Genomic DNA, 25266 nt, shown 5'->3' on the forward strand with positions numbered 1-25266 from the left:
ATCAATTTGCATATTTTTTCCAAAAAATAATGGACAATGAATTCAAATAAAATTACCCAAGGCGTTTCAAATTGTTTTCAAGTTGTTAAAAAAAGCAAAAAAAATCCCGACTTTTTTTTTTAAATTTTATATTGCGATTGGCTGAAAGAATAAGCGAAATCAGTGATGCAAAATCCTTTAGTAGGTTCTAGAGGCATAAACACTCCTTTGAAATGTTTTTTACCTCATACTTAAGTTGAGAATATATGGACGTATGAGAAGGGTATGAAAAATCACTTGGGCTTACATTCAAACATCTGTTGTTTATTTGCGAAACTATACAATAGCGTCTGAAATGTTAATTTTAATTTTAACACTTCATCCTTCAACACCCAAGTCTCCCGGTTTGACATAAAGTTGGCGGCCCTATTCAAAACTATTTCCTTGGAGTTAATCACATTGATTATAGCCTATCAACCAAGTTTAAATATCACCTACACGTTACGGCTCCTTTTACAAATGTGAATACGTAGGCACATATATGTATTTACCAGGTGAGGCTTTGTCATTCGCAAGAACACTCAAAGTGGTGAAGCAAAAGCTTTCCCAAGACAGTCGTAAAAATGACCGTGTGTGCTACTACCCTAACGAAGTGGACAGTCGAACTAGTCTGAAAACAGCATCTCTAAGCCGATGCTAAGCAGCGCCTTGTATGCACATCCATAAATCGATCATTTGCCATCATTCGCTGGCAAAATCCTGAGCCAGATAAATAATTGTGCATGTAAATGCAACAACAACGATTTGAGCTAGATAAATCCAGATAGAAGTTTGGTTCAATTTGTGAGCCAGATAATTTGTTAATTACTTCTTTTTAGTTTGGCAGCGCTGCCTTTAATAAACCTACTTTTTCAAAAATAGATGTCGCTGCTTAGCCTTTCGCCGTATGAGTTAAATGAAAAACAGCGGCGGCATCTGCCTATCACATTTCACGTGTGCGAAAATTTCACGACATCTGCTTTTCAAGTCTCTCAATGATCCAGAGCATTCCCGTGGGAATTGAGCTTGAGCCGCAGCTGTAAAACTTACTGGAAGACAGCAATTATGTATCTACATAAACGAATCAATCATTATGCCTACACATATGTACGTATACGCAGCTGAGAAACAACGCACAACCACATGCATATATCTGAGATACTCCCGAAAGTATGCAATGAGAGAAGCTATAAAATCGTGCAATTGTAGTTACAGCTGAGAAATTTGTTAGCTGATGGCCAACTAGTAGATTCTGTAAATGGAAGCGCCTAGAAGATGCGAACGAGGAAATCAAAGAGTATAAAAGGCAGCGACAGATAGAGGCGCTAGAGTCAGTTTCAATTAAGCACGCTATCTTTTGCGCAATAGTAGAGTTATTTATTGTGAAGTACTTTAATAAAGGCCATTTTGCATTATTAAATATTGGAGTCATTTATTCAACAGTTTAGTGATTCGAACTTAGCAGAAGGTTGCATATAAGAGGATTTGCAAGTAATTTCGTTACAATATCGTTTTCATTTAACGAAGACTATTGAAATCAATGATGTGAACACAAACGCCTACAAACTCTGGTCTACATTTTAAAAATTTTATCCACGGTCCTTGTAAAATTTTAATTATGTAGATGCGCCGAGGATTATACGATTTTCACCCATTACGCAATGACGGGATCCTTGGCCGAACTCCCTAACGTTTCAATTTGTTTCTCTGGTGTAGCTCGGCAAAAGCATCCGTTGGAAAGTCTTCGGAGCTACACCTAGAGCTTCTAGGAAAATGACGTCGACGAAGGTATGAGTTCGAAGTCGCAGTCCTATAGCTTCTGTGCTGGCATATGATGTGAGGGTCAGAAGACATAGTAGCGACTGGTGGTCGGGTTTGCTACTGTTCGCACATCGGGAATTGTAGCTCTTAAAAACAGCCGAAAAAACTGGAGGCGCCCTGTGCCACGAGAGTCATGAGTATTAATAGACCAATAATAGCAACCGTTAGTCAAATTTGTGCGTGGCCGCCAAGGAGCCACAAATGATTTAAAGATTTTGTGTTCGCGACGATTATTAGGAGTTAACCCTAGGTGAAACTACGCTTTGCACGGGATATTCAGACGAAAGCGTGGCTATTTTATGTATCTCTATTTCTTTTCAGCAGACGCAGCAGTACCAATTCCAATGACCGGGGCTAGGTTTTGAAAATGTTTGAAAAGTCTGCGAGATCTTGAGGCAAAAACCTCGGATCTTTCCGAAATGGCCAACACGTTGGTTTCCTTAAATGCATACAAACAAACCCTTTCATAAATACTATTTTTTTAAATCGAAAATTCAAGCTTTTCAAAGTAAGAACACCGGCGTAGGCCGGCGCGCCTCAAACGCCGCCGCCGCCGGTATATCATAGAGCCTGCGCCGCCGCCGCCTATTAAGTGATCGGCGTAAACCTCTACTCCGAAGGCCTTGGGAAGTGTTAACGATGTCGATGGTCCTTTGCTGGATGCAGATCCGGTACGTTCCGGTACCAAACCCGACCATCTCGGGAACGATTTATTATGACCACATGCGACATTCTTGGCCATCCCACCCTCCCACCCCCTCATCCATCAGGAGTTCGGGGTCGCCAGAGCCTCGTCTGTTAATGAAACAGGATTCGCCACGGATAGGTGAGGTTGACAATTGGGCTTGGATAAGCTATATATTGCGCTGTAAACCTGAAAGGGTTGCGCTACACAACCCCTTGAATCTGGTATTTTAGTCGCCTCTTGCGACAGGCATACCTACAGCGGGTAACTTCTGACCCCCTAACCCCCTGGAGGATTAAAAAAAATTTTTATCATCAAAGGTCTTCGAAACTGATTCCAACAAGTGATCGAAAAATGTTTTTCAGATAGTGATCATTCAAAATATTCATATTTGATTATTATTATTATTATTAATAGGTATGGAAGCACTGCGACCTTTGTGCAGGTCTATTGTGCAAGACTTTTCAGCCTAATTTTGTATGAGGAGGCTTTTGATGTATCTAAGTACCTCTTCAATCTTCTTACTCCATATCACATAGGGACTAAGAGTCCCACCATCTAGATGGGATAGTCTCTGCCTAGCTAGAGCGACGCATTCGCAGAGAATGTGAACTGGCGTTTCATCATCCAGCTCACAGAAACGACAAATTTGGGTCTCGGATAGATTTAATGTACTTAGATGATATCGTAGACCGCAGTTTCCCGTATAGTACCCAGTAAGAGTTCTTAATGAGTTTTGCTGATACTTTCGTTGCCGGAAGTATAAACAGTTTGGCGCGCTACTGCCAGCAAGAGATTTGAGGATTTTATTACGGCTCTGGATTTTCGGTACAATTATGGCTGCATTCTCACCAAAATGTAGATCCTGATCAAGCGTCACACCCAAGATTTTGGGGTGTAGGACAGTCGGTAGCGTAGTGCCATCGACGTGGATGTTCAATATGGTCGACATTTGGGACGTCCATGTTGTAAATAAGGTCGCGGAGGATTTAGTCGGTGATAATGCCAGGTTTCGCGAGGCGATCAGGGAGGTAGCCGTTTATTCGACGACGCCTCCCCCATTGCACTTCAGAATTCTGCAGTTAAACTGTAATGGATTAACTGGGAAGATCACGGAGATAGTCAATTTCATGAAGCGGCACAAAATCCGCATTAATGCGATTCAAAAGACTAAACTCACAGCAAGATCGCTTCCCAAGGCAGTCGGTTCTATGTACCGGAGCGACTCGGGATTTTTCCCGACCAAGGACTGTCATTTCAGTGTAACCAATTTAAGTTGTTGCGTCCCTCCCAGCAGCTCCTTGCAGCGGGACTGCTCCATATTCTCTTGCTCCGGGAAGGTATCGAATCCAATCCGGGCCCGTCTCCTAACCCCGGTCCTGATAAATGGTTTTGCTGCGTCGGTCGGAAAAGAATCTTTTTAGGACGGTCATACTCTTGTCAGTGTGTCTCGTGTAAGGGGTGGTTGCATCGGGCAGGTTGTTCTGAGCTTGATTACAAAACGCGACGTCCATGTAACTTTTATAAAACTTTTGTAGCTCCTTGCTGTTCACGTCCAAGGGCGTCCCTAGTCTACGCCTTAGCGCCCCCCACTACATTCCAGTAGCCCAGCTGCTCAGCAAGCTAGAACTAGTACCCGCTGCTGCTCGCGCCCCGCGGCGCCAACAACTCAAACAGCTGCTACCACTCATAACTACTATCTTCGTAGTAGAGTCGGTAGCAATGCTGAGCATCAGCCCCTGCCCCGTCTTCTCCCCCCCCCCCCCCCCCCCCCCTCTTTTCCGGCAGCAATCGTGTAGGTCAGGGCAACAGACTCTTAGTCCCTAACCCCGTTCGCACCGTTTGCCAGCACAGAATATATATGTTTGCGACATCCGCCCAATGCAGCTCCTGCCTTGGTTGGTGCCACTTTCCTAGATGTTCTGGTCTCCGCGACGGCAACCCCCCGACGGGTTTCATTGCGGCATGTTGCCAGGTCGCAAACCCCAATCTACCGGGTACCCCAATGCTTGCCCAAGGACGCCCAGTCCCAGGGCCACAACAGCAGTTGCGTCCTGGCCTTCCTCAACCCAGGCGTAGTCGCCCGTCACTTAATCCCAGAGTGGCGACGTCTCCCCCTATGCACTTCAGAAGTCTGCAGTTAAACTGTAATGGATTAACTGGGAAGATCAGGGAGATAGTCGACTTCATGAAGCGACAGAACATCCGCATTGCTGCGATTCAAGAGACTAAATTCACAGCAAGATCTGCACTGCAAACCTGTTCTGGGTATAATGTCCACAGAAAAGATCGCATGAGCGGAAATGGAGGCGGCCTCGCGTTTATCATACACCACTCTGTGCAATATCATATACTTCATCCTGGCATCGACCGCAGGGACCTCCGCGCTAAATGTCATTAGCACCCAGATAAATTGCGGTTTGAATCAATACCCCCACCATAGAACAGTACTCGTAGCGCTAGACCTATCAAAAGCCTTTGATACGGTCAACCATGGCTCATTACTGCAAGACCTGGAAGGGTCTACCCTTCCCCCATGTCTTAAAAGGTGAACCACAAATTATCTGGGTGGTCGGCAGGCATCGGTGCAATTCAGAAACGAAACATCAAAACCAAGGAGAATTAAACAAGGGGTGCCACAGGGTGGTGTCCTATCCCCACTTTTGTTTAATTTCTACATATCTAAGCTACCTTCACCACCGGAAGGAGTCACAATCGTTTCCTACGCCGATGACTGCACAATAATGGCCACAGGCCCAGGCCCAGAGATCGATGAGCTATGCAATAAAATAAACGGCTATCTCCCTGATCTCTCCAGTTTTTTCGCCTCGCGAAACCTGGCATTGTCACCGACTAAATCTTCCGCGACCTTATTTACAACATGGACGCCCCAAATGTCGACCATATTGAACATCCACGTCGATGGCACTACGCTACCGACTGTCCTACACCCCAAAATCTTGGGTGTGACGTTTGATCAGGATCTGCATTTTGGTGCGCACGCAACCGCAATTGTTCCGAGAATTCAGAGCCGTAATAAAATCCTCAAATCCCTTGCTGGCAGTACCTGGGGAAAAGATAAAGAAACGCTCATGACCACATACAAAGCAATTAGCCAGCCGATTATGTGCTACGCGTCACCCATATGGTCGCCAAGCCTGAAAACTACCCACTGGAAGAAACTACAGGCCTGCCAAAATACTGCTCTCAGAGTCGCCACGGGCTGTCTTCTTATGTCCCCAGAACACCATCTGCATAATGAGGCGAGAATACTCCCCATCAGGGAGAGAAATGAGATGCTGACCAAACAGTTTCTGTTGAATACCCAGAAACCTGGGCATCCCAACAGACATCTGATTGACGAACCAGCACCGCCTAGGGGCCTAAGGAGTCATCTCCGTAAGCATTTTGAGGAAATACGGCACCTGAGAACCCAGCCGTATGAAGCGAAAAAACACAAGCAGGTCCTTTGTGAACTCCATAGACAGGCGTCGGACCTTTATGTCGGGAATTGCCCAGTGAATCCAGTACTTGAAGAAAAATATCCAGAACTCGCGGAAGAGGAACGCATACTCCCCAGGGAAACGCGTGTCACTCTTGCTCAACTTCGTTCTGGATACTGTAACAGGTTAAACTCTTACCTATCCAGAATCAACCCTGACATACAAAATGTATGCCCCGCTTGCAATGTGTCCCCACATGACACCAACCATCTCTTCAATTGTAATGTGGAACCAACGCCTCTAACACCCCTTTCCTTATGGTCCACCCCTGTTGAAACGGCAAGTTTCCTTGGAATCCCGTTAGAGGATATTGATGACAATTTGTGATCGGTCACGGCTATTAGGTGGGGCGAGCATTGCTACAACAACAACAACAACAACCGCAGGGACAATGTCTTAGAACGTCAAGGCCTATCTGTTCGGTCAGGCGATGCAAACCTAGAAATCATCAACATCTATATCCCTCCTGCCACCTGTTGCCCCAGTGGGTACCGCCCTAATATTAGTGCCTTACTCACTGGCAACAATCGCATTATCTTAGGCGACTTTGATGCCCATCACGATCTATGGCATTCAAACTTGCGGGCGGACAGAAGGGTGAGGTGTTGGCGGATCAAATAGAAGAAACGACGTTCTGCACAATAAACGGAGACGCCTCCACACGTATGGTAGGAAGCTGTCACAGTTCGCCGGATATCTCAATCGTGAGCGCAGAACGCGTAAAGTGCGTCAACTGGCAGCCGATGGTAACATTGGCACCTGACCACCTGCCTATACTTATTTCGTTCGAGCGAACCGCCGACTTCATCGTTACAGAAAAACGCACTTTCATTAACTTTAAAAAAAGGAAAGTGGGAGGAATACAAATCTTTTACAGACAACCTCTTTGCTGCCCTCCCTATCCCGACTGATGCCCACCAAGGGCAGCGTGCTTTCCGCAAGGTCATTGAATCCGCCTCGGCACGTTTCATTCCCGCCGGTAGAATTCCCGAAATTCGGCTCCACTTCCCTTTTATAAGACAGCTCGACCCAGGCGATCCCCAAAGGGACATAAACCAACGCATCAGATTCCTTGTTGATGAACACAAGCGGGCGAAATGGGAGGAGCACCTAAGAGGTTGTAACCTCTCTGCCGGTGTGGGTAAACTTTGGTCCACCGTAAAGTCCCTATCGAATCCGTCTAAGCACAATGACAAAGTTTCCATCGCCTTCAGCGATAAAGTACTGTCGGATTCGAAAAAATGCGCGAGCGCTTTCTGCCGTCAATATGTAATGCCTTCTACGGTCGACAAAGATAGACGGAGGGCCAACAGACACGCACATAAACATAAATTCAGCGCGTCACCAATTACCATCACCGCCAGAGAGGTTGAAGATGCCATTGGTCACGCTAAACCATCCAAAGCAGTGGGCCCAGACGGCGTAGTCATGCCGACGCTTAAAAGCCTAGGGAAAGAGGGTTTCAAATACTTAGCACATGTCTTCAGTCTGTCTCTTTCCACCTTTGTCATACCCGAAAAATGGAAAATGGCCAAGGTGGTCCCGCTACTAAAGCCTGGGAAACCAGCTAACATAGGAGCGTCGTATCGTCCGATATCTCTCCTATCGCCAGTAGCAAAGACGCTTGAAGCCATTTTGCTCCCCTACTTCCAAGCAAATTTGCAGCTAGCCTCTCATCAGCATGGCTTCAGAAAACTCCATAGCACCACCACCGCGCTAAATGCCATCAGCATCCAGATAAATTGCGGTTTAAATCATAACCCCCACCATAGAACAGTACTCGTAGCGCTAGACCTTTCAAAAGCTTTTGATACGGTCAACCATTGACACGTTACTGCAAGACCTGGAAGGGTCTACCCTTCCCCCATGTCTTAAAAGGTGGACCGCAAATTATCTGGGTGGTCGGCAGGCATCGGTGAAATTTAGAAACGAAACATCAAAACCAATAAGAACTAAACAAGGGGTGCCACAAGGTGGTGTCCTATCCCCACTTTTGTTTAATTTCTACATGTCTAAGCTACCTTCACCACCAGAAGGAGTCACTATCGTTTCATACGCCGATGACTGCACAGGCCCAGGCCCACAGATCGATGAGCTCTGCAACAGAATAAATGGCTATCTCCCTGATCTCTCCAGTTTTTTCGCCTCGCGAAACCTGACATTATCACCGACTAAATCTTCCGCACCCTTATTTACAACATGGATGTCCCAAATGTCGACCATTTTGAACATCGATGGCACTACGCTACCGACTGTCCTACACCCCAAAATCTTGGGTGTGACGTTTGATCAGGATCTACATTTTTGTGAGCACGCAGCCGAAATTGTTCCAAAAATTCAGAGCCGTAATAAAAACCTTAAATACCTTGCTGACAGTACCTGGGGAAAAGAGAAAGAAACGCTCGTTACTACATACAAAGCAATTGGCCAGCCGTTTACGTGCCACGCGTCACCCATATGGTCGCCAAGCCTAAAAATTACCCACTGGAAGAAGCTACAGGCCTGCCAAACTACTGCTCTCAGAATCGCCACGGGCTGCCTTCTTATGTCCCCAGAACACCATCTACATAATGAGGCGAGAATACTCCCCATTAGGGAGAGAAATGAGATGCTAACCAAACAGTTCCTGTTGAATACCCAGAAACCTGGGCATCCAAACAGACATCTGAGAGCCAACACCGCCTAGGGGCTTAAGGAGTCATATCCGTAAGCATTTTGAGGAAATACGGCACCTGAGAACCCAGCCGTATGAAGCAAAAAAAAAAAAGCAGGTACTTGGTGAACTCCACAAACAGGCGTCGGACATTTATGTCAGGAATTGCCCGGTGAATCCAGTACTCAAAGAAGAGTACCCAAAACTTGTGGAAGAGGAACGCATACTCCCCAGGGAAACGCGTGTCACTCTTGCTCAACTTCGTTCTGGATACTATAACAGGTTAAACTCTTACCTATCCAGAATCAACCCCGACATACAAAATGTATGCCCCGCTTGCAATGTGTCCCCACATGACACCAACCATCCCTTTAATTGTAATGTGGAACCAACGCCTCTAACACCCCTTTCATTATGGTCCACCCCTGTTGAAACAGCAAGTTTCCTTGGACTCCCGTTAGAGGATATTGATGACAATTTGTGATCGGTCGCGGCTGTTAGATGGGGCGAAGCACTGCTACAACAACCACAACAACAACATGATCTGCTCTGTAGACTTGTTCTGGGTATAATGTCCACAGAAAAGATCGCGAGAGCGGAAATGGAGGTGGCCTCGCGTTTATCATACACCACTCTGTGCAATATCATTTATTTGATCCCGGCATCGGCCGCAGGGACAGAGTTTTAGAACGTCACCTATCTGTACGGTCAGGCGATGCAAACCTAGAAATCATCAACATCTACATCCCTCCAACCACATGCTGCCCCAGTAGATACCGCCCTAATATCAGCGCATTCTATGGCATTCCAACTTGCTGGTAGACAGTAGGGGTGAGATGTTGGCGGATCAAATAGAAGAAACGCCGTTCTGCACAATAAACGGAGAGGTCCCTCACGTATGGTAGGAAGCTGTCACAGTTCGCCGGATATATCAATCGTGAGCGCAGGACTCGTAAATTGCGTCAACTGGCAGCCGATGGTAACATTGGTATCCGGCCACCTGCCTATACTTATTTCGCTCGAGCGTACGGCCGACTTAATCGTCACAGAAAAACGCATTTTTATAAACTTTAAAAAAGGAAAGTGTGATGAATACAAATCCTTTACAGACAACCGCTTTGCTGCCCTCCCTAACCCAACTGATGCTCGCCAAGGGGAGCGTGCTTTCCGCAAGGTCAATGAATCCGCCTCGGCTCGCTTCATTCCCACCGGAAGAATTCCCGAAATACGGCATCACTTTCCGGCGGAGGCCGCAAATTTAGCGAGAGAACGTCACCTTATAAGATAGCTCGATCCCGGCGACCCCCAAATAAGCGATATAACCAACGCATCAGACTGCTTGTGGATGAACACAAGCGGGCGAAATAGGAGGAGCACCTAAGCGGTTGTAACCTCTCTACCGGGTTAGGTAAGTCTTGGTCCACCATAAAGTCCCTATCGAATCCGTTTAAGCACAATGACAAAATTTCCATAATTTCCGATAAAGTGCTGTCGGATGCGAAAAAGTTCGCGAACGCTTTCTGCCGACAATATATAATGCAAACGGTCGACAAAGATAGACGGAGGGCCAACAGACACGCACATAAGCATAAATTCAGTGCGTCTCCAATAACCATTACCGCCAAAGAGGTTGAGGATGCCATCGGTCATGCTAAACGATCCAAAGCAGTGGGCCCAGACGGCACAGCCATGCCAATGCTTAAAAGCCTAGGGAAGGAGGGTTTCAAATATTTAGCGCATGTCTTCAGCCTGTCTCTTTCTACCTTTGTCATTCCCGAAAAACGGAAAATGGCCAAGTTGGTCGCGCTACTAAAGCCTGGGAAACCAACTAACATAGGAGAGTCATATCGCCCGATATCTCTCCTATCGCCAGTAGCCAAGGCGCTTGAAGCCATTTTGCTCCCCTACTTCAAAGCAAATTTGCAGCTAGCCTGCCATCAGCATGGCTTAAGAAAACTCCATAACACTACCACCGTGCTAAATGCCATTAGCACCCAGATAAATTGCGGTTTAAATCAAAACCCCCACCATAGAACAGTACTCGTTGCGCTAAACCTATCAAAAGCTTTTGATACGGTCAACCATGGCACGTTACTGTAAGACCTGGAAGGGTCTACGCTTCCCACATGTCTTAACAGGTGGACCGCAAATTATCTGGGTGGTCGGCAGGCATAGGTGCAATTTAGAAATGAATCATCAAAACCAAGAAAAATTAAACAAGGGGTGCCACAGGGTGGTGTCCTATTCCCAATTTTGTTTAGCTTCTACATATCAAACTACCTTCGCCACCAGAAGGAGTTACTATCGGTTCCTACGCCGATGACTGTACAATAATGGCCACAGGCCCAGGCCCACAGATCGATGAGCTTTGTAACAGAATAAACGGCTACCTCCCTGATCTCTCCAGTTTTTTCGCCTCGCGAAACCTGGCATTATCACCGACTAAATCCTCCGCGACCTTATTTACAACATGGACGTCCCAAATGTCGACCATTCTGAACTCGATGGCATTACCCTGCCGACAGTCCCACACCACAAAATCTTGGGTGTGACGTTTGATCAGGATATACATTTTGGTGAGCATGTAGCCGCAATTGTACCGAAAATTCAGAGCCGTAACAAAATCATCAAATCACTTGCTGGCATTACTTGGGAAAAAGAAAAAAAAAACGCTCATTACCACTTACAAAGCAATTGGCCAGCCGATTGCATGCTACGCGTCCCCTATATGGTCGCCAAGCCTAAAAGCCACACACTGGGAGAAGCTAGAGGCCTGCCAAAATACTGCTCCCAGAACCGCCACGGGATGTCTTCTTATGTCCCCAGGACACCATCTGCATAATGGGGCGAGAATACTCCCCCCCCCCCCCGCCCCCCCGTCAGGGAGAGAAATGAGATGCTAACCAAACAGTTCCTGTTGAATACCCAGAAACCTGGGCATCCCAATTTGATTGATGAGCCAGCTTTGGTAGTTAACCAAATATTTATATTTTGTTTATTTTTGAGTTTAAATATTTTCCAACTAATTAGAATTTTCTTTTTTTGAAGTTATTCAAAAATTTTAAGTTAACACGAAAACTCAATTAAAAATTATTTTAAAAATTAAAGTAAAGAATACAAAGTAGTTAACACTATACCAGCACCGCCTAGGGGCTTAAGGAGTCATCTCCTTAAGCATTATGAGGAAATACGGCACCTGGGAACTCAGCCGTGTGAAGCAAAAAACACAAGCAGGTCCTCAGTGAACTCCACAAACAGGCGTCGGACCTTTATGCCAGGAATTGCCTGGTGAATCCAGTACTCAAAGAACAGTACCCAAAACTTGCGGGAGAGGTACGCACACTCCCCAGAGAAACGCGAGTCACTCTAGCTCAACTTCGATCTGGATACTGTAACAGGTTAAGCTCTTACCTATCCAGAATCAACCCCGACATATAAAATGTATGCCCTGCTTGCAATGTGTCCCCACATGACACCATCTCTTTAATTGTAATGTGGAACCAACGCCTCTAACACCCCTGACATTATGGCCCACCCCTGTTGAAACAGCAAGTTTCCTTGGACTGCCGTTAGAGGATATTGATGACAATTTGTGATCGGTCGCACTTATTGGATGGGGCGGAGCACTGCTACAACAACAACAACAGCGGGGGGAGAAGACGAGGGCAGGGGATGATGCTCGGCATTGCTACCGACTCTACTACGGAGATTGTAATTATGAGTGGGAGCGGCCGTATGAGCTGGTGGCGCCGTGGGGCGCGAGCAGCAGCGGGTCCTTGTTGTGGCTTGTTGAGCAGCGGTAGTGGGGGGGGGGGGGGGGCGCTAAGGTGTAGACTACGGGCCGCCCTTGGGCGTGAACAGAAAGGAGCCACAGATATTTATAAAAGTTACGAGGACTTCGGGTTTTGGGATCTATCCCAGAACAACCTGTCCGATGCAACCATTCCCTGCACGAGACACACTGACAAAAGTATGACCGTCCTAAAAAGATTCTTTTCCGGCAGACGCAGCAAAACCATTTCTCAGGACCGAGGTCAGCAGACGGACCCGGATTGGGTTCGATACCTTCCCGGAGCAAGAGAATATGGAGCAGTCCCGCTGCAATGAGCTGCTGGGAGGATGAAAATTGATGGGAGGAAAGTAACAAATTAAATGGGGTTACACTGAAATGACAGTCCTTGGTCGGGGAAAAATCCCGAGTCGCTGCGGTACATAGACCCGACTGCCTTGGGAAGCGAGAATGCTGCTGTAGCACCCTGCTTTGCTAGGTAATCTGCATGTTCATTACCTCCATGTCGCTGATGTCCGGGAACCCATCCTAACAAAACCTTTTTGGCTCCCAAGGCATTAAGGATTTCAGTGCATTCATCCACTAGCTTAGATGTCACTGTGTAGGATTGCAAGACACGCAGAGCCGCCTGCCTGTCCGACTTAATGTAGATGCACTTCGATGTTGAGCCTCTCTGCAGTCATTCCCTACCACAGACTTCTATTGCATGAATTTCTGCCTGAAATAATGTGGGATAGCATCCTATTGGTATCGAATTTTTGAAGTTCGGCCCATAGATGACAGCTCCCGTTCTTCCGTCATCAAAATTTTTTTTATTTATTTATTTACTTAAGCCAATTAAAAAAGAATCTTATAGGCTATTTGTAAAAGTGTAAAGTAGTCAACAATGTTAATATAAATTACCTTACTTATAAAAAGTATTTAAAATAACCAGAAAGCAATCTTTCGGACAAGAAAAATCTTTCTCATAAAATTTAGAAATTCTATTGAACTCAATTAAGGCTCTATTAATTGGAGCATTCCTCGCATAAAGAGCCCTAAGAACACCAATATGAAAAAATTCAGAAGCACGAAGAGCTCTAGCCGGAATGTTAATGAAAATCTTCTCAAGGAGCACAGGACAATCAACAACCCCACGTAACAAATGGAAAACGAACGACAGCGATAACTGTCCTCCAATGATTTTAAGTTAATCAATAAACAACGAGCTTTATAAGTCGGGATAGGATCCGAGAAGCGCAGACTGTGTAATGCAAAGTGTACGAATACTTTTTGGATTCGTTCAATTCTTGCAACATGGCAGGAATAATACGGAGACCAGATAAACAAGCGTACTCAAGTTTGGATCGCAGAAAAGCGGAATATAAAAGCTTTAGCGTATACGGGTCACTGAATTCCGAGCTATGGCGCCTAACAAAAGCTGACATGGCATACGATTTAGAAATGCACACATTAATATGACTTGAAAACGAAAACTTCGAGTCAAATATTACTCCCAAGTCCTTAATTTCACTAGCCAGCAACAGAGGCGAGTTTGATATTTGCTACACGGTATCAATCATGTTGACACGCTTCGAAAAAGTTATTTGAAAGCACTTTTTTAGGTTAAGTGATAACCGATTATTATTACACCAGTTGCTTAGTTTATCCAAAGCTTCTTGCAACAATACAAGGATACTACCTTGTCGAACACCGGAGCAAGCAACGAATGGATGAGACCTAAAACCATCGACTACAACCATGCAACGACGATTAAATAAGTAGGATTCAATCCAACTCAAAAATAAAGTCCAAACAGGCTAACTTTTTAATCAAAATAACATGGGAGACCCGATCCAATCGTGAACCAGACCTCTGAGTCAGGGTCGTTTTAAGGATTCCCTTATTCCCGGTGGGTTCTGTCCACAATGGACACTTCAAAGTTCCGCGAGATTCTGAGCTTAGGGGACATTACGTTACGCAGTTGTTGAGGGATTTCCTATGAATTTTCTTATTACTTTCATATGCCCTATCATATTTCCTTGCTTCAAGTCAGAAATATTTGGAAGTCTTAGTGCGCCTAGTGTTCCTCTTTCTCTATCAGCATAGGGAAGGGAGGTATTCCCACTAAAGCCTAAGTGCATCAGCAGGGGCGGTTCTCATCGCACCCGTTATGCCAACGCAAACTAGTCGATGCAGTTTGCTTAAAAAAGAAAAAATTAATTGCTCAACCATTTTATTACCAATCACATAATCAGTATTGTTTTTTTTTTCAATAATGCGTAAAAATACATGCAGTTAAGATAATATTTTTAAGGTTTGGTTTCCAATGGAAACCAATATAAGTATATCTATTAATGTAATTGAACACTCCATATTATCCATCCATTACAGTTTACATTTGCAATAATCTGTGCATTTCTTATATTTACTTTTCAGAAATTTGGTCATGTATTATCAGTAGTAATTTTCGTTGTCCTGCGGAGAAAATGTAATGTTATTAAGTTAAAACATGTTCCAGACTAAACTTACTCTTAGCATTTCTTTTGCTAGAGTCCGGAATCTTGGGTCTTTTTCACAGAAATCATGTTCTCTATTTTGTTTTGGGCGTTGATTGTAATCAAATTTTTGCCGACTTACATAGTCGTTTTTATCCCTAACAGCATCAAAATCAATCCTACCATTCCTTTCTTTTTGTTGAGAATCTGGAATAGGATTCATCTTATGACTTTCGTTACGGCGGTGATCGTTAAAACTGTTGTGAAAACTTCCACGATATGAGTTTTTTCGCTCATATAAATTGGTACTCCCACCAGTGAAATACTTTTGTGATCCGCCGATTCCTCGAGTATCTCTTTCTCTCTCTCTGTCGTCGGCTTGGCGACTATGTTGTCTACTTATAGGAGACGGTAGTGTTAAATTATCATACGCCGATGGTTTTCTTGAAACCTCCTCCTCTTGTTTTTTTTCGTAATGGTAAAAATCATCGAATATGGAGGTAGAGTGCTTATAACAGTGTAGTATTTGAAGAACTTCAATACCTTTTGGATTGGGCACCTCTTGAGTGTCGCGCGAGTTTGTAACAGATTTGTTGTCATTATTTTCTAAACGAATATGTCTTAATTTGGTGTTGGGAACATCCTTAACATAAATCCATTTTACTTTAAATTTTCCTTTCCACTTATCTTGGGACCACACACTGGACGTAGAATTGTAGTCTACGGCGGTCATCATTTGAGCCATTCCACAAAAATGGCCAGAGCCATTTACAGAAAAGAACAGCAGGATTTGTCCCCCTTCCTTCTGACGTTCCTTAAAAGCATCATCTAGACGTTTGTTTCCATGATCTGTTGAGCACCAAATTTCATATTTTATGCTCCGATGAATATCATCTTCCGAATATGATTTAATTACGAAAAACCTGTAAGAAAACACAGTTAACAGAAGATAATACATATTTTGCATATTTGAGACATACCTTGCTGAACTTGCAATGTCCAAATCGATTTCTAAAGGATTATAATTATTTTTGTCATGCAGCTTTTCTAACACGGCGCTCGATGCTTCCGCTGTTAGGTTGTCTACGATGGAAGGTTGTTCCAAACATGGTTCTCGGATAACATGGCTTACAAACTCTGCTGCTTCCGGTCGGGAGTAGTTATTTCTACGACTTTGATAACCAGTATTTACACTACTATCGGAGCGCCGAATGTGACCTGAATGATTGTCTTCAAGTTCAGGATGTTGTATGGACCAATTTTTACGCGAACTATCAACAGGCGAAGTTCCAAAACGTCCATAACTCGGTTTATTTTCTTCACGAGAATGCTGATTTTTTTTGTGAGTTCTCTCAGTTTGTGATTCTATATCGTAATTGGATCCTATTACAGCTGAATAGTTAGAGTGAATGTCTGTAAATGATTTATCAGTTGAAGGTGGTGGTGATGGTATAGAAGGGGGATTATTGTTGGGCGATTCCCATGCATTCACATCAAGGTTGTGCTTGCCTGGCACCATAGGCGGAGGAGGCATGCCGGGTCCCTTTTTTTTATGGTTTAAAGTTGAAAGGTTAGTCTAGACAGTTTTTAAGTTAATTAGTGGAACAAATTATTATTTTTTTACTTATTAATACCCTGGATGTCAGCTTTGCTGGTTGGGAAGCAATTGAAGCCCAAGTGGTTTTTTTTTGGGGTGCCGAATGAGAGGTTGTAAGCATTTTTTTCTCCTCCGGTACTAAATTCATGATTGCTTTGCTATCAGATTTACCCATAACATAAAAATTTTCCATTCTGGTCACCTTGAGAAAAAATACTATTTATAGAAGCCATTCAAATATGTAAGCAAATAAAATGTTAGCTTACTCTATTGTTGTTATTTAAAGGATGTTCGTTTATATGTTTTCCTTGTTTCTGTAATCCCCACGGATTAGACTGAAATTCATCTCTTTTTACATTGCCAAAAGTGGTTTGTTTCGCATGTTTTTTATTCGAGTCTGAAAATAGAAATATGTTGTTCACTTTCAGCATAAAATCTATTATATAACACTACCAGGTATAACCCATATTATGAAAATTTTACGGTAAATTCATTTGGATGTTTAAGGACCTAAGGTCCACTTTCAGAGCGGCAAGTTGTCCTTTTAACTACATTTAGTTAGCTCTGAGTTAAAAATAAAACTTTCCGTTCGTATTCATTTTGGCTTTAAAAAATAGCAAAGCAGTCCTGCTCTCTTATTTCAACACAAACCTGCGAGTAGCTAACCATCAGCGTGGATTTCGAAAATACTCCAACAAATTACTTATTGTACATAAAAACCCAGAGTACCTGTGGCGCTAGACCTACCAAAAACTTTTGACACGGTCAATCAGGATAAGTTACTGCAGGGCCCTCCCAATTGGCCACATCTCGTAATTGTGATAATCTAATGCTTCTAGTGAATTCTAATAAGCTGCAAGACTTGGAAAAGTCTGGAAGCGGAGGCTAGTCTCAAAAGGTGGATTACAAACTATTTGAATGGTCGCAGTCATCGGTACAGTTTAAAAATGCAACATCCAAGCCAGGGCAAATTAAACAAGGAATACTCAAGGTGGTATCCTATCCCCACTTTTTTTTTTTAATTTTTATACCTCGAAGCTCCCTTCCCCTTGACTGCATGATATTGGCAACAGGTTCTGGCCCTTGATATTGAGCTATGCTGTAAAATTTACAATTAACCCTTAGTATTTCCACATGGCAAATATCGGCAATATTTTGATTCCTAAATTTCCATTCGAGTGTCACCACCGTGGTATAAAATTTAGAAAGAGTTTTCTCAATTAGAAAAGTTTTTCTAAGCAAGGTCGGCAAACACTCCGGTGGATTTGGCAAACGCTCCGAGTGTATTTCTGCCATGAAAAGCTTCTCTGTGAAAACTTATCTGCCTTGCAGATGCCATTCGGAGTTAAGCTCAATTCTATATATAGGCATGTTCAGTAGATCTAAACGAAAAGTCCTTGCGAGTTTTTATCTTCACCCATTGCTCTTATTCTAAATAAGAAACTATCGATAACTATTTTTACTCCACCTTTCCTCTTATAGTGAACAATGTTTAGAAAAGGAAAAATCAGTTAAGGGGGAAAAGTAGGTATTATTACCATTTATATCTCGAAGATCCCTTTCTTACCAGACTATTGTTTCCTACGTCGATGAATGCGTGATATTGGCAACAGGTTTTGGCCCATGATTCGTGAACTATGTATACTGTAAAATTAACAATTACCCGATAGTATTTCCAATTATTTAGTCTATCGTGCTTAGCACTATCACCAACCAAGTCTTTTACGACCTTGCTTATAACGTGGACGTGCCAAAAGTGGGCAGTATTGGACACCCACGTCAAAGCTATTACACTACCGACTCACATAGGGATATTTGACCCTAAAACCTGGCCAAAAGTCTCAAATACAAAATCGTTATAAATATTACCTGAATGGTTTTTGTGCAAAGAGATACTTAGGAGTAGTATGTCAAAGGAACCTTCGGGTCTCCTGTCACATGAGCTTGAATTTTTACGCAGGGAATGTGATTTTTTTGTTTGAAATAAAATGAAATCCGCTCATACTCTTTGCTTTACAAAAAAATGTGTTTAATGCCAATGAGCAAAGCTGTCATGGTATATTTTATTGAATGCGTTTTTTGTATTGATTCCTAAATTTCCATTCGATTTCAAAAGTAAATTTCGAAATTTTTTACTTCTCTCCTTCCTCTTATACTGAACAATATTCGAAAAAGGGAAAACCGATTAAGGGAGAAAAGAAGGTGTTATCATGATAAAAGTAATAGAAGGTAAAAGAGTTCTCTCTTTCTGGCGGCCAAAATAATTTTTTGATTACCAAAAAAAATTTTTAAAACCACACTCTAAAACAGAGCCGGCCAAACAAATACTAAAACAATTGCATAAGTGTGTGTAAAAATTGAGTGACAACTCCACACAGTGCGCTAAAAGAAAATGTGGACTGTGAAGTTCGAAATTAAAAAGGACTCTGGTTATTTGATTTCAAGCTAATCCTAACAATATTTACTTATATTCATATAACTAAGAACACGAAGGTCGAGCTAGCCAGATAAAACTTTTTTATAAAAGAAGGTATGGTGTTTCTTCAATGCAAAATTTACTTAAAAAATTCGCTTTTTCATTAAGAAAGAACTATAAAACAAAGTAAATGAAATATAGAAATATTTTTAAAACATAAAGTTATTCAATAAAAAAAAAATTATAAAAATTAATAAAACTAAGTAGAACGTATAAATAGTTACTTATGTTAAATTTTCAATATTTATTAATAATTAATTAATTATTAATAATTATTAATATTTAAATTGTCAATATTAATATGTATGTTCAAAGGAACTTAATAATATTAACTAAAAGGTATTAAAATTCACTTTAACATTGCAGCATATTGTTTTTATTATGTGCGCAAAAAGTAGCATGGACTTTTCCTTTTGCATTCACTGTTGATTTTAGTGAGTGACAAGCGAAAGCAAACGATCGTGACCGCACATCGTTATTGTCTGTGTGAAAATACGAACTCCAATTGCACAATGTGCAACCTTTGGCCGGCTCTGCTCTAAAACTTTGTGGAAATGCCAAACAATAGGAAACAAACTAAAATATTTGTATGTGCGGCATATTTAAATTTTTCAAATGCCAGATATAAAATTTTAAATAATATATTCGAAAATTATTGTGATTTTTAGACAGTTTGGTTTTGTTTTTTGTTGTAAATTTATTCTTCGTTGTTTATTCAGGTTGCATAAGGCTTTACCGGTTGACTATAGTTCGTAAATACTGAAGACTGTGTAACGAAATACACATCTTTTTCTATCTTGGCGTTAAGTCCGAAAGCCCGATATCATGTGGGAACATGTGGGATATGTACATCCAAATACCGTTTTGATAACGGGGTTCACCGAGCTTGACTATATGAATGAAACCAACGACTCTGTGTGCTCACATTATTCTGGATCATGGGGTTAGAACAATTTAGCAAGACCTGGTAATTATTAGAGCACTTCAGCCTCGCTGTGATAATGGTGCTCAAATGCAATAAGTGGTTGATCTTAAAGCGGAGTTTTTAGTTGCATAATATAAATCTCCATTTCTGAATGCATTTAAATACCTTAACTTAAAGCCAAAGTGTGTGTGTTATTGGTGAAATGCAATTCAATATAGAATGCGAATATATAAAGCTATCCCAATCACACATGAATGTAAACTTGAAATGGTTGCACACTTTTTTACCATTCAGTACTAATTTTCTTATATCAGTGTTGATATTTTTATATTTCAATAAATATACAGGCATGTTAAAGGAAAACTTTCTTTAAAAGGTTATAAATCTATGTCATCAAATTTGTAATTATACTCAGTTGAGCAGAGCTCACAGAGTATATTAACTTTGATTGGATAACGGTTGGTTGTACAGGTATAAAGGAATCGAGATACATATAGACTCCCATATATCAAAATCATCAGTATCGGAAAAAAATTTGATTGAGCCATGTCCGTCCGTCTGTCCGTTAACACGATAACTTGAGTAAATTTTGAGGTATCTTGATGAAATTTGGTATGTAGGTTCCTCATCTCAGGCACTCATCTCAGATCGCTATTTAAAATGAACGATATGGGACTATAACCACGCCCACTTTTTCGATATCGAAAACTTCGAAAAACCGAAAAAGTGCGATAATTATTACCAAAGACGGATAAAGCGATGAAACTTGGTAGGTGAGTTAACTTATGACGCAGAATAGAAAATTAGTAAAATTTTGGACAATGGGCGTGGCACCGCCCAGAAGGTAATTTAAAAGTTTTGCAAGCTGTAATTTGGCAGTCGTTGAAGATATCATGATGAAATTTGGCAGGAACGTTACTCCTATTACTATATGCATGCTTAATAAAAATTAGCAAAATCGGAGAACGAACACGCCCACTTAAAAAAAATTTTTTTTAAGTCAAATTTTAACAAAAAATTTAATATCTTTACAGTATATAAGTAAATTATGTCAACATTCGACTCCAGTAATGATATGGTGCAATAAAATACAAAAATAAAAGAAGATTTCAAAATGCGCGTGGCTCCGCCCTTTTCCATTTAATTTGTCTAGGATACTTTTAATGCCATAAGTCGAACAAAAATTTACCAATCCCTGCGAAATTTGGAAGGGGCTTAGATTCTGGGATGATAACTGTTTTTTGTGAAAAAGGGCGAATTCGGTTGAAGCCACGCCCAGTTGTTATACACAGTCGACCGTCTGTCCCTCCGCTCGGCCGTTAACACAATAACTTGACCAAAAATCGATATATCTTTACTAAACGCAGTTCACGTACTTATCAGAACTCACTTTGTATTGGTGTAAAAAATTGCCGAAATCCGACTATGACCACGCCCACTGTTTCGATATCGAAAGTTACGAAAAATGAAAAAAAAAAATGCCATAAGTCTATACCAAATACGAAAAAACGGATGAAACATGGTAACTGGATTGGTTTATTGACGCAAAATATAACTTTCGAAAAAAACTTTGCCAAATGGGTGTGACACCTACCATATTAAGTAGAAGAAAATGAAAAAGTTCTGCAGGGCGAAATCAAAAGTCCTTGGAATCTTTGCAGGAATATTGTTCGTGGTATTACATATATCTATAAATAAATTAGCGGTACCCGACAGATGATGTTCTGGGTCACCCTGGTCCACATTTTGGTCAATATCTCGAAAACGCCTTCACATATACAACTACCACCACTTCCTTTTAAAGTACTCATTAACACCTTTCATTTGATATCCATATCTTACAAACAAATTCTAGAGTCACCCCTGGTCCACCTTTAGACGATATCTCGAAAAGGCGTCCACCTATAGAACTAAGGCCCACTCATTTTAAAATACTCATTAACACCTTTCGTTTGATACCCATATCGTACAAACCAATTCTAGTTACCCCTGGTCCACCTTTATGGCGATATCTCGAAAAGGTGTCAACCTATAGAACTAAGGCCCGTTCCCTTTTAAAATTCTCATTAACTCTTTTCATTTGATACCCACATCGTACAAACAAATTCTAGAATCAAGAATCAGGACCAGGCCACCTTTATGGCGATATCTCCAAAAGGCGTCCACTTATAGAACTAAGCCCACGCCCTTTTAAAATACTCATTAATACCCTTCATTTGATACCCATATCGTACAAACAAATTCTAGAGTAACCCCTGGTCCACCTTTATGGCGATATCTCGAAAAAGCGTCCACCTATAGAACTAAGACCCACTCCCTCTTAAAATACTCTGTAATACCTTCCATTTGATACACATGTCACATACAAACACATTCCAGGGCTGCCCTAGGTTCATTTTCCTACATGGTGATTTTCCCTTATTTTGTCTCCATAGCTCTCAGCTGAGTATGTAATGTTCGGTTACACCCGAACTTAGCCTTCCTTACTTGTTTTTTAATCGAAACGGCGTATGTTCCGTCTAGCGGCCCATCATGTGTTTCCCTGAACAAGCGTCTATTTTTGACAGTGCATGTACGCTGTGCGAAAAGGCGCGTACGCGTTCAATGTGGCCAGACGCTGATTCCTGTACTAAGCAAAATATGTATTTGTATACCAGATACCCAATTTTGTAAATGTTGATTGAGGTATTACAATGAAAACCATTTAGCTATGATAAAAAGAGAAAATCGCCCGACATTTAAACACGTCATCAAATATTTCATGTGGTAATCAAATTTAATAGCAATCTGAGCTAAATTTAGGGGTATATATGAGCCCTTTATTTTGAAAGTGATATAAGTCATTTCCAACTCATGGTCTTAAACGCATTGTTATTTCTGAACGAACGCATATATAGATGGTTCTACAATTATATACTAATAATAAGAATTGCATTTTTTGGCTATTGGACTCTAACAAACAGGAGGCGAGGAGAGATACCAACAAATTACCCCTGAACTTAAACGACATGAAATGACTTATACCACTTTCAAAATAAAGGCCTCATATCATTGAAGATGTTATGACGCTTATAAAAAATTAACAAAGTTTAGAAAATAGCAACCACGGTTGCCGCACCGCAATTTTGTGTGGTGAGAATCCCATTGAAGTTAATTCAAAATTATGTGTGGATTAACGAATGTGTGGAAAATTTTTTGGGCAACATTGTGAATTTTTACCTGAGTGAAAAAGAAAGAAGTACCAAAATCGTGGCTACTACCTAAAAAGGACCATAATTGAAGAAAAAGGACCAGGGGGCCAAATGGGGTTGGAAGGGACCATTTTTGGTCCAAATGGACCAAAGTGGCAACCGTGATAGCAACAGCAAAACCATATTGAAAAGAATTAAAATTCATTAAGAGAAGCTTTTCAAAATTTTCGTCAGAAAGGGATTTCCGGTGCGGTGCATTCAATATAGTTGCTACTGAAAACAATCTCTCTACTGATGCTGATGAGGGCAAAGGAGTATTAAATTTTATGTAGCACCTTTTCAGCTCTGGATACCTATAAAGCATTTTCTACTAGTGTAATATAATCGGAATAGTCATTTTCGACTTTATTGCATATCAAACGTTTAGGCCTATTTACTCTCATAAGCTCGAGCACTTCGATATTAACTAGAAATATAATATTTTTTTCTAATGATAATTATTGTTTTTACACTCAGCTGAGCAGAGCTCACAGAGTATATTAATTTTGTTCGCATAACGGTACCCCGTAACGGCATGAACTAATCGAGATAGATATAGACTTATTATATCAAAATGATCTGGGCGAAAAAAGAAATTAATTTAGCCATGTCCGTCCGTCCGTCCGTAAACACGATAACTTGAGTAAATTTTGAGGTATCTTAATGAAATTTGGTATGTAAGCTCCTAGGCACTCATCTCAGATCGCTATTTAAAATGAACAAAATCGGACTATAACCACGCCCACTTTTTCGATGTCGAGAATTTCGGAAAACCGAAAAAGTACGATAACTCACTACCAAAGAAGGATAAAGCGATGAAACGAGGTAGGTGGGTTAACCTTATGACGCATAATAGAAAATTGGTAAAGTTTTGGACAAAGGACGTGGCACCGCCCACTTTTAAAAGAAGGTAATTTAACAGTTTTGCAAGCTCTAATTTGGCAGTCGTTGAAGATATAATGATTGGCAGGAACGTTACCCTTATTACTATATGTGCACTAAATAAAAATTAGCAAAATCGGATGACGAACATGCCCACTTTAAAAAAAATTTTTAAAAGTCAAATTTTAACAAAAAATTTAATATCTTTACAGTATATAAGTAAATTATGTCAACACTCAACTCCAGTAATGATATGGAACCAAATACAAAAATAAACGGAAACTTCAAAATGGGCGTGGCTCCGCCCTTTTTCATTTAATTTGTCTAGAATACTTTTAATGCCAAAAGTCGAGCAAAAATTTACCAGTCCATGTGAAATTTGGCAAGGGTATCGCACAGTTATCGTCATACTGTTTTCTGCGAAAATGGGCGAAATCGGTTGAAGCCAGGCCCAGTTTTTATACACAGTCGACCGTCTGGTCTGTCCTTCCGCTCGGCCGTTAACACGATAAATTGAGCAAAAATCGATATATCGTTACTAAACTTAGTTCACGTACTTATCTGCGCTCACTTTATCTTGGTATTAAAAATGGGCGAAATCCGACTATGACCACGCCCACTTTTTCGATATCAAAAATTTCGAAAAATGAAAAAAATGCATTTACTCTATACCAAATACGAAAAACGGGATGAAACATGGTTATTGGATTGGTTTTTTGACACAAAGTATAACATTAAAAAAAAACTTTGTAAAATGGGTGTGACACCTACCATATTAAGTAGAAGAAAATGAAAAAGTTCTGCAGGGCGAAATAAAAAGCCCTTGGAATAATGGCAGGAATACTGTTCGTGGTATTACATATATAAATAAATTAGCGGTACCCGATAGATCATGTTCTGGGTCACCCTGGTCCACATTTTGGTCGATATCTCGAAAACGCCTTTACATATACAACTAAGGGCCACTCCCTTTTAAAACCATCAATACCTTTAATATGGTACCCATATCGTACAAACACATTATAGAGTCACCTCTGGTCCACCTTTATGGAAATATCTTGAAAATGCGTCCACCTATAGAACTTAGGCCCATTCCCTATTAAAATACTCATTAACACCTTTCATTTGATACCCATATCGTACAAACACATTCGAGAGTCACCCCTGGTCCACTTTTATGGCGATATCTCGAAAAGGCGTCCACCTATA

General features: G+C 41.5%; 1 protein-coding gene across 3 annotated transcripts in view; it reads right to left on the reverse strand.

Moving 5' to 3' along the window:
• Positions 1 to 14668: 14668 nt before the first annotated feature.
• The window catches only part of Ythdf (YTH domain-containing family protein), a 302118-nt gene continuing 291520 nt past the window's right edge, over positions 14669 to 25266 (reverse strand). For all 3 annotated transcript variants that reach the window (XM_067760011.1, XM_067760010.1, XM_067760009.1), the window contains 5 exons: positions 16811 to 16941; positions 16582 to 16746; positions 15928 to 16523; positions 14982 to 15870; positions 14669 to 14927 (listed from right to left, as the gene is read on the reverse strand). In XM_067760011.1, the coding sequence (XP_067616112.1) occupies positions 14907 to 14927; positions 14982 to 15870; positions 15928 to 16523; positions 16582 to 16746; positions 16811 to 16941 (1802 nt within the window). In that variant the 3' untranslated portion in view covers positions 14669 to 14906. The remainder of the gene's footprint in view (positions 14928 to 14981; positions 15871 to 15927; positions 16524 to 16581; positions 16747 to 16810; positions 16942 to 25266) is intronic.

The sequence above is a fragment of the Eurosta solidaginis genome, chromosome 1 (assembly GCF_040869045.1).
Source record: "Eurosta solidaginis isolate ZX-2024a chromosome 1, ASM4086904v1, whole genome shotgun sequence".
NCBI classification, from domain to species: domain Eukaryota; kingdom Metazoa; phylum Arthropoda; class Insecta; order Diptera; family Tephritidae; genus Eurosta; species Eurosta solidaginis.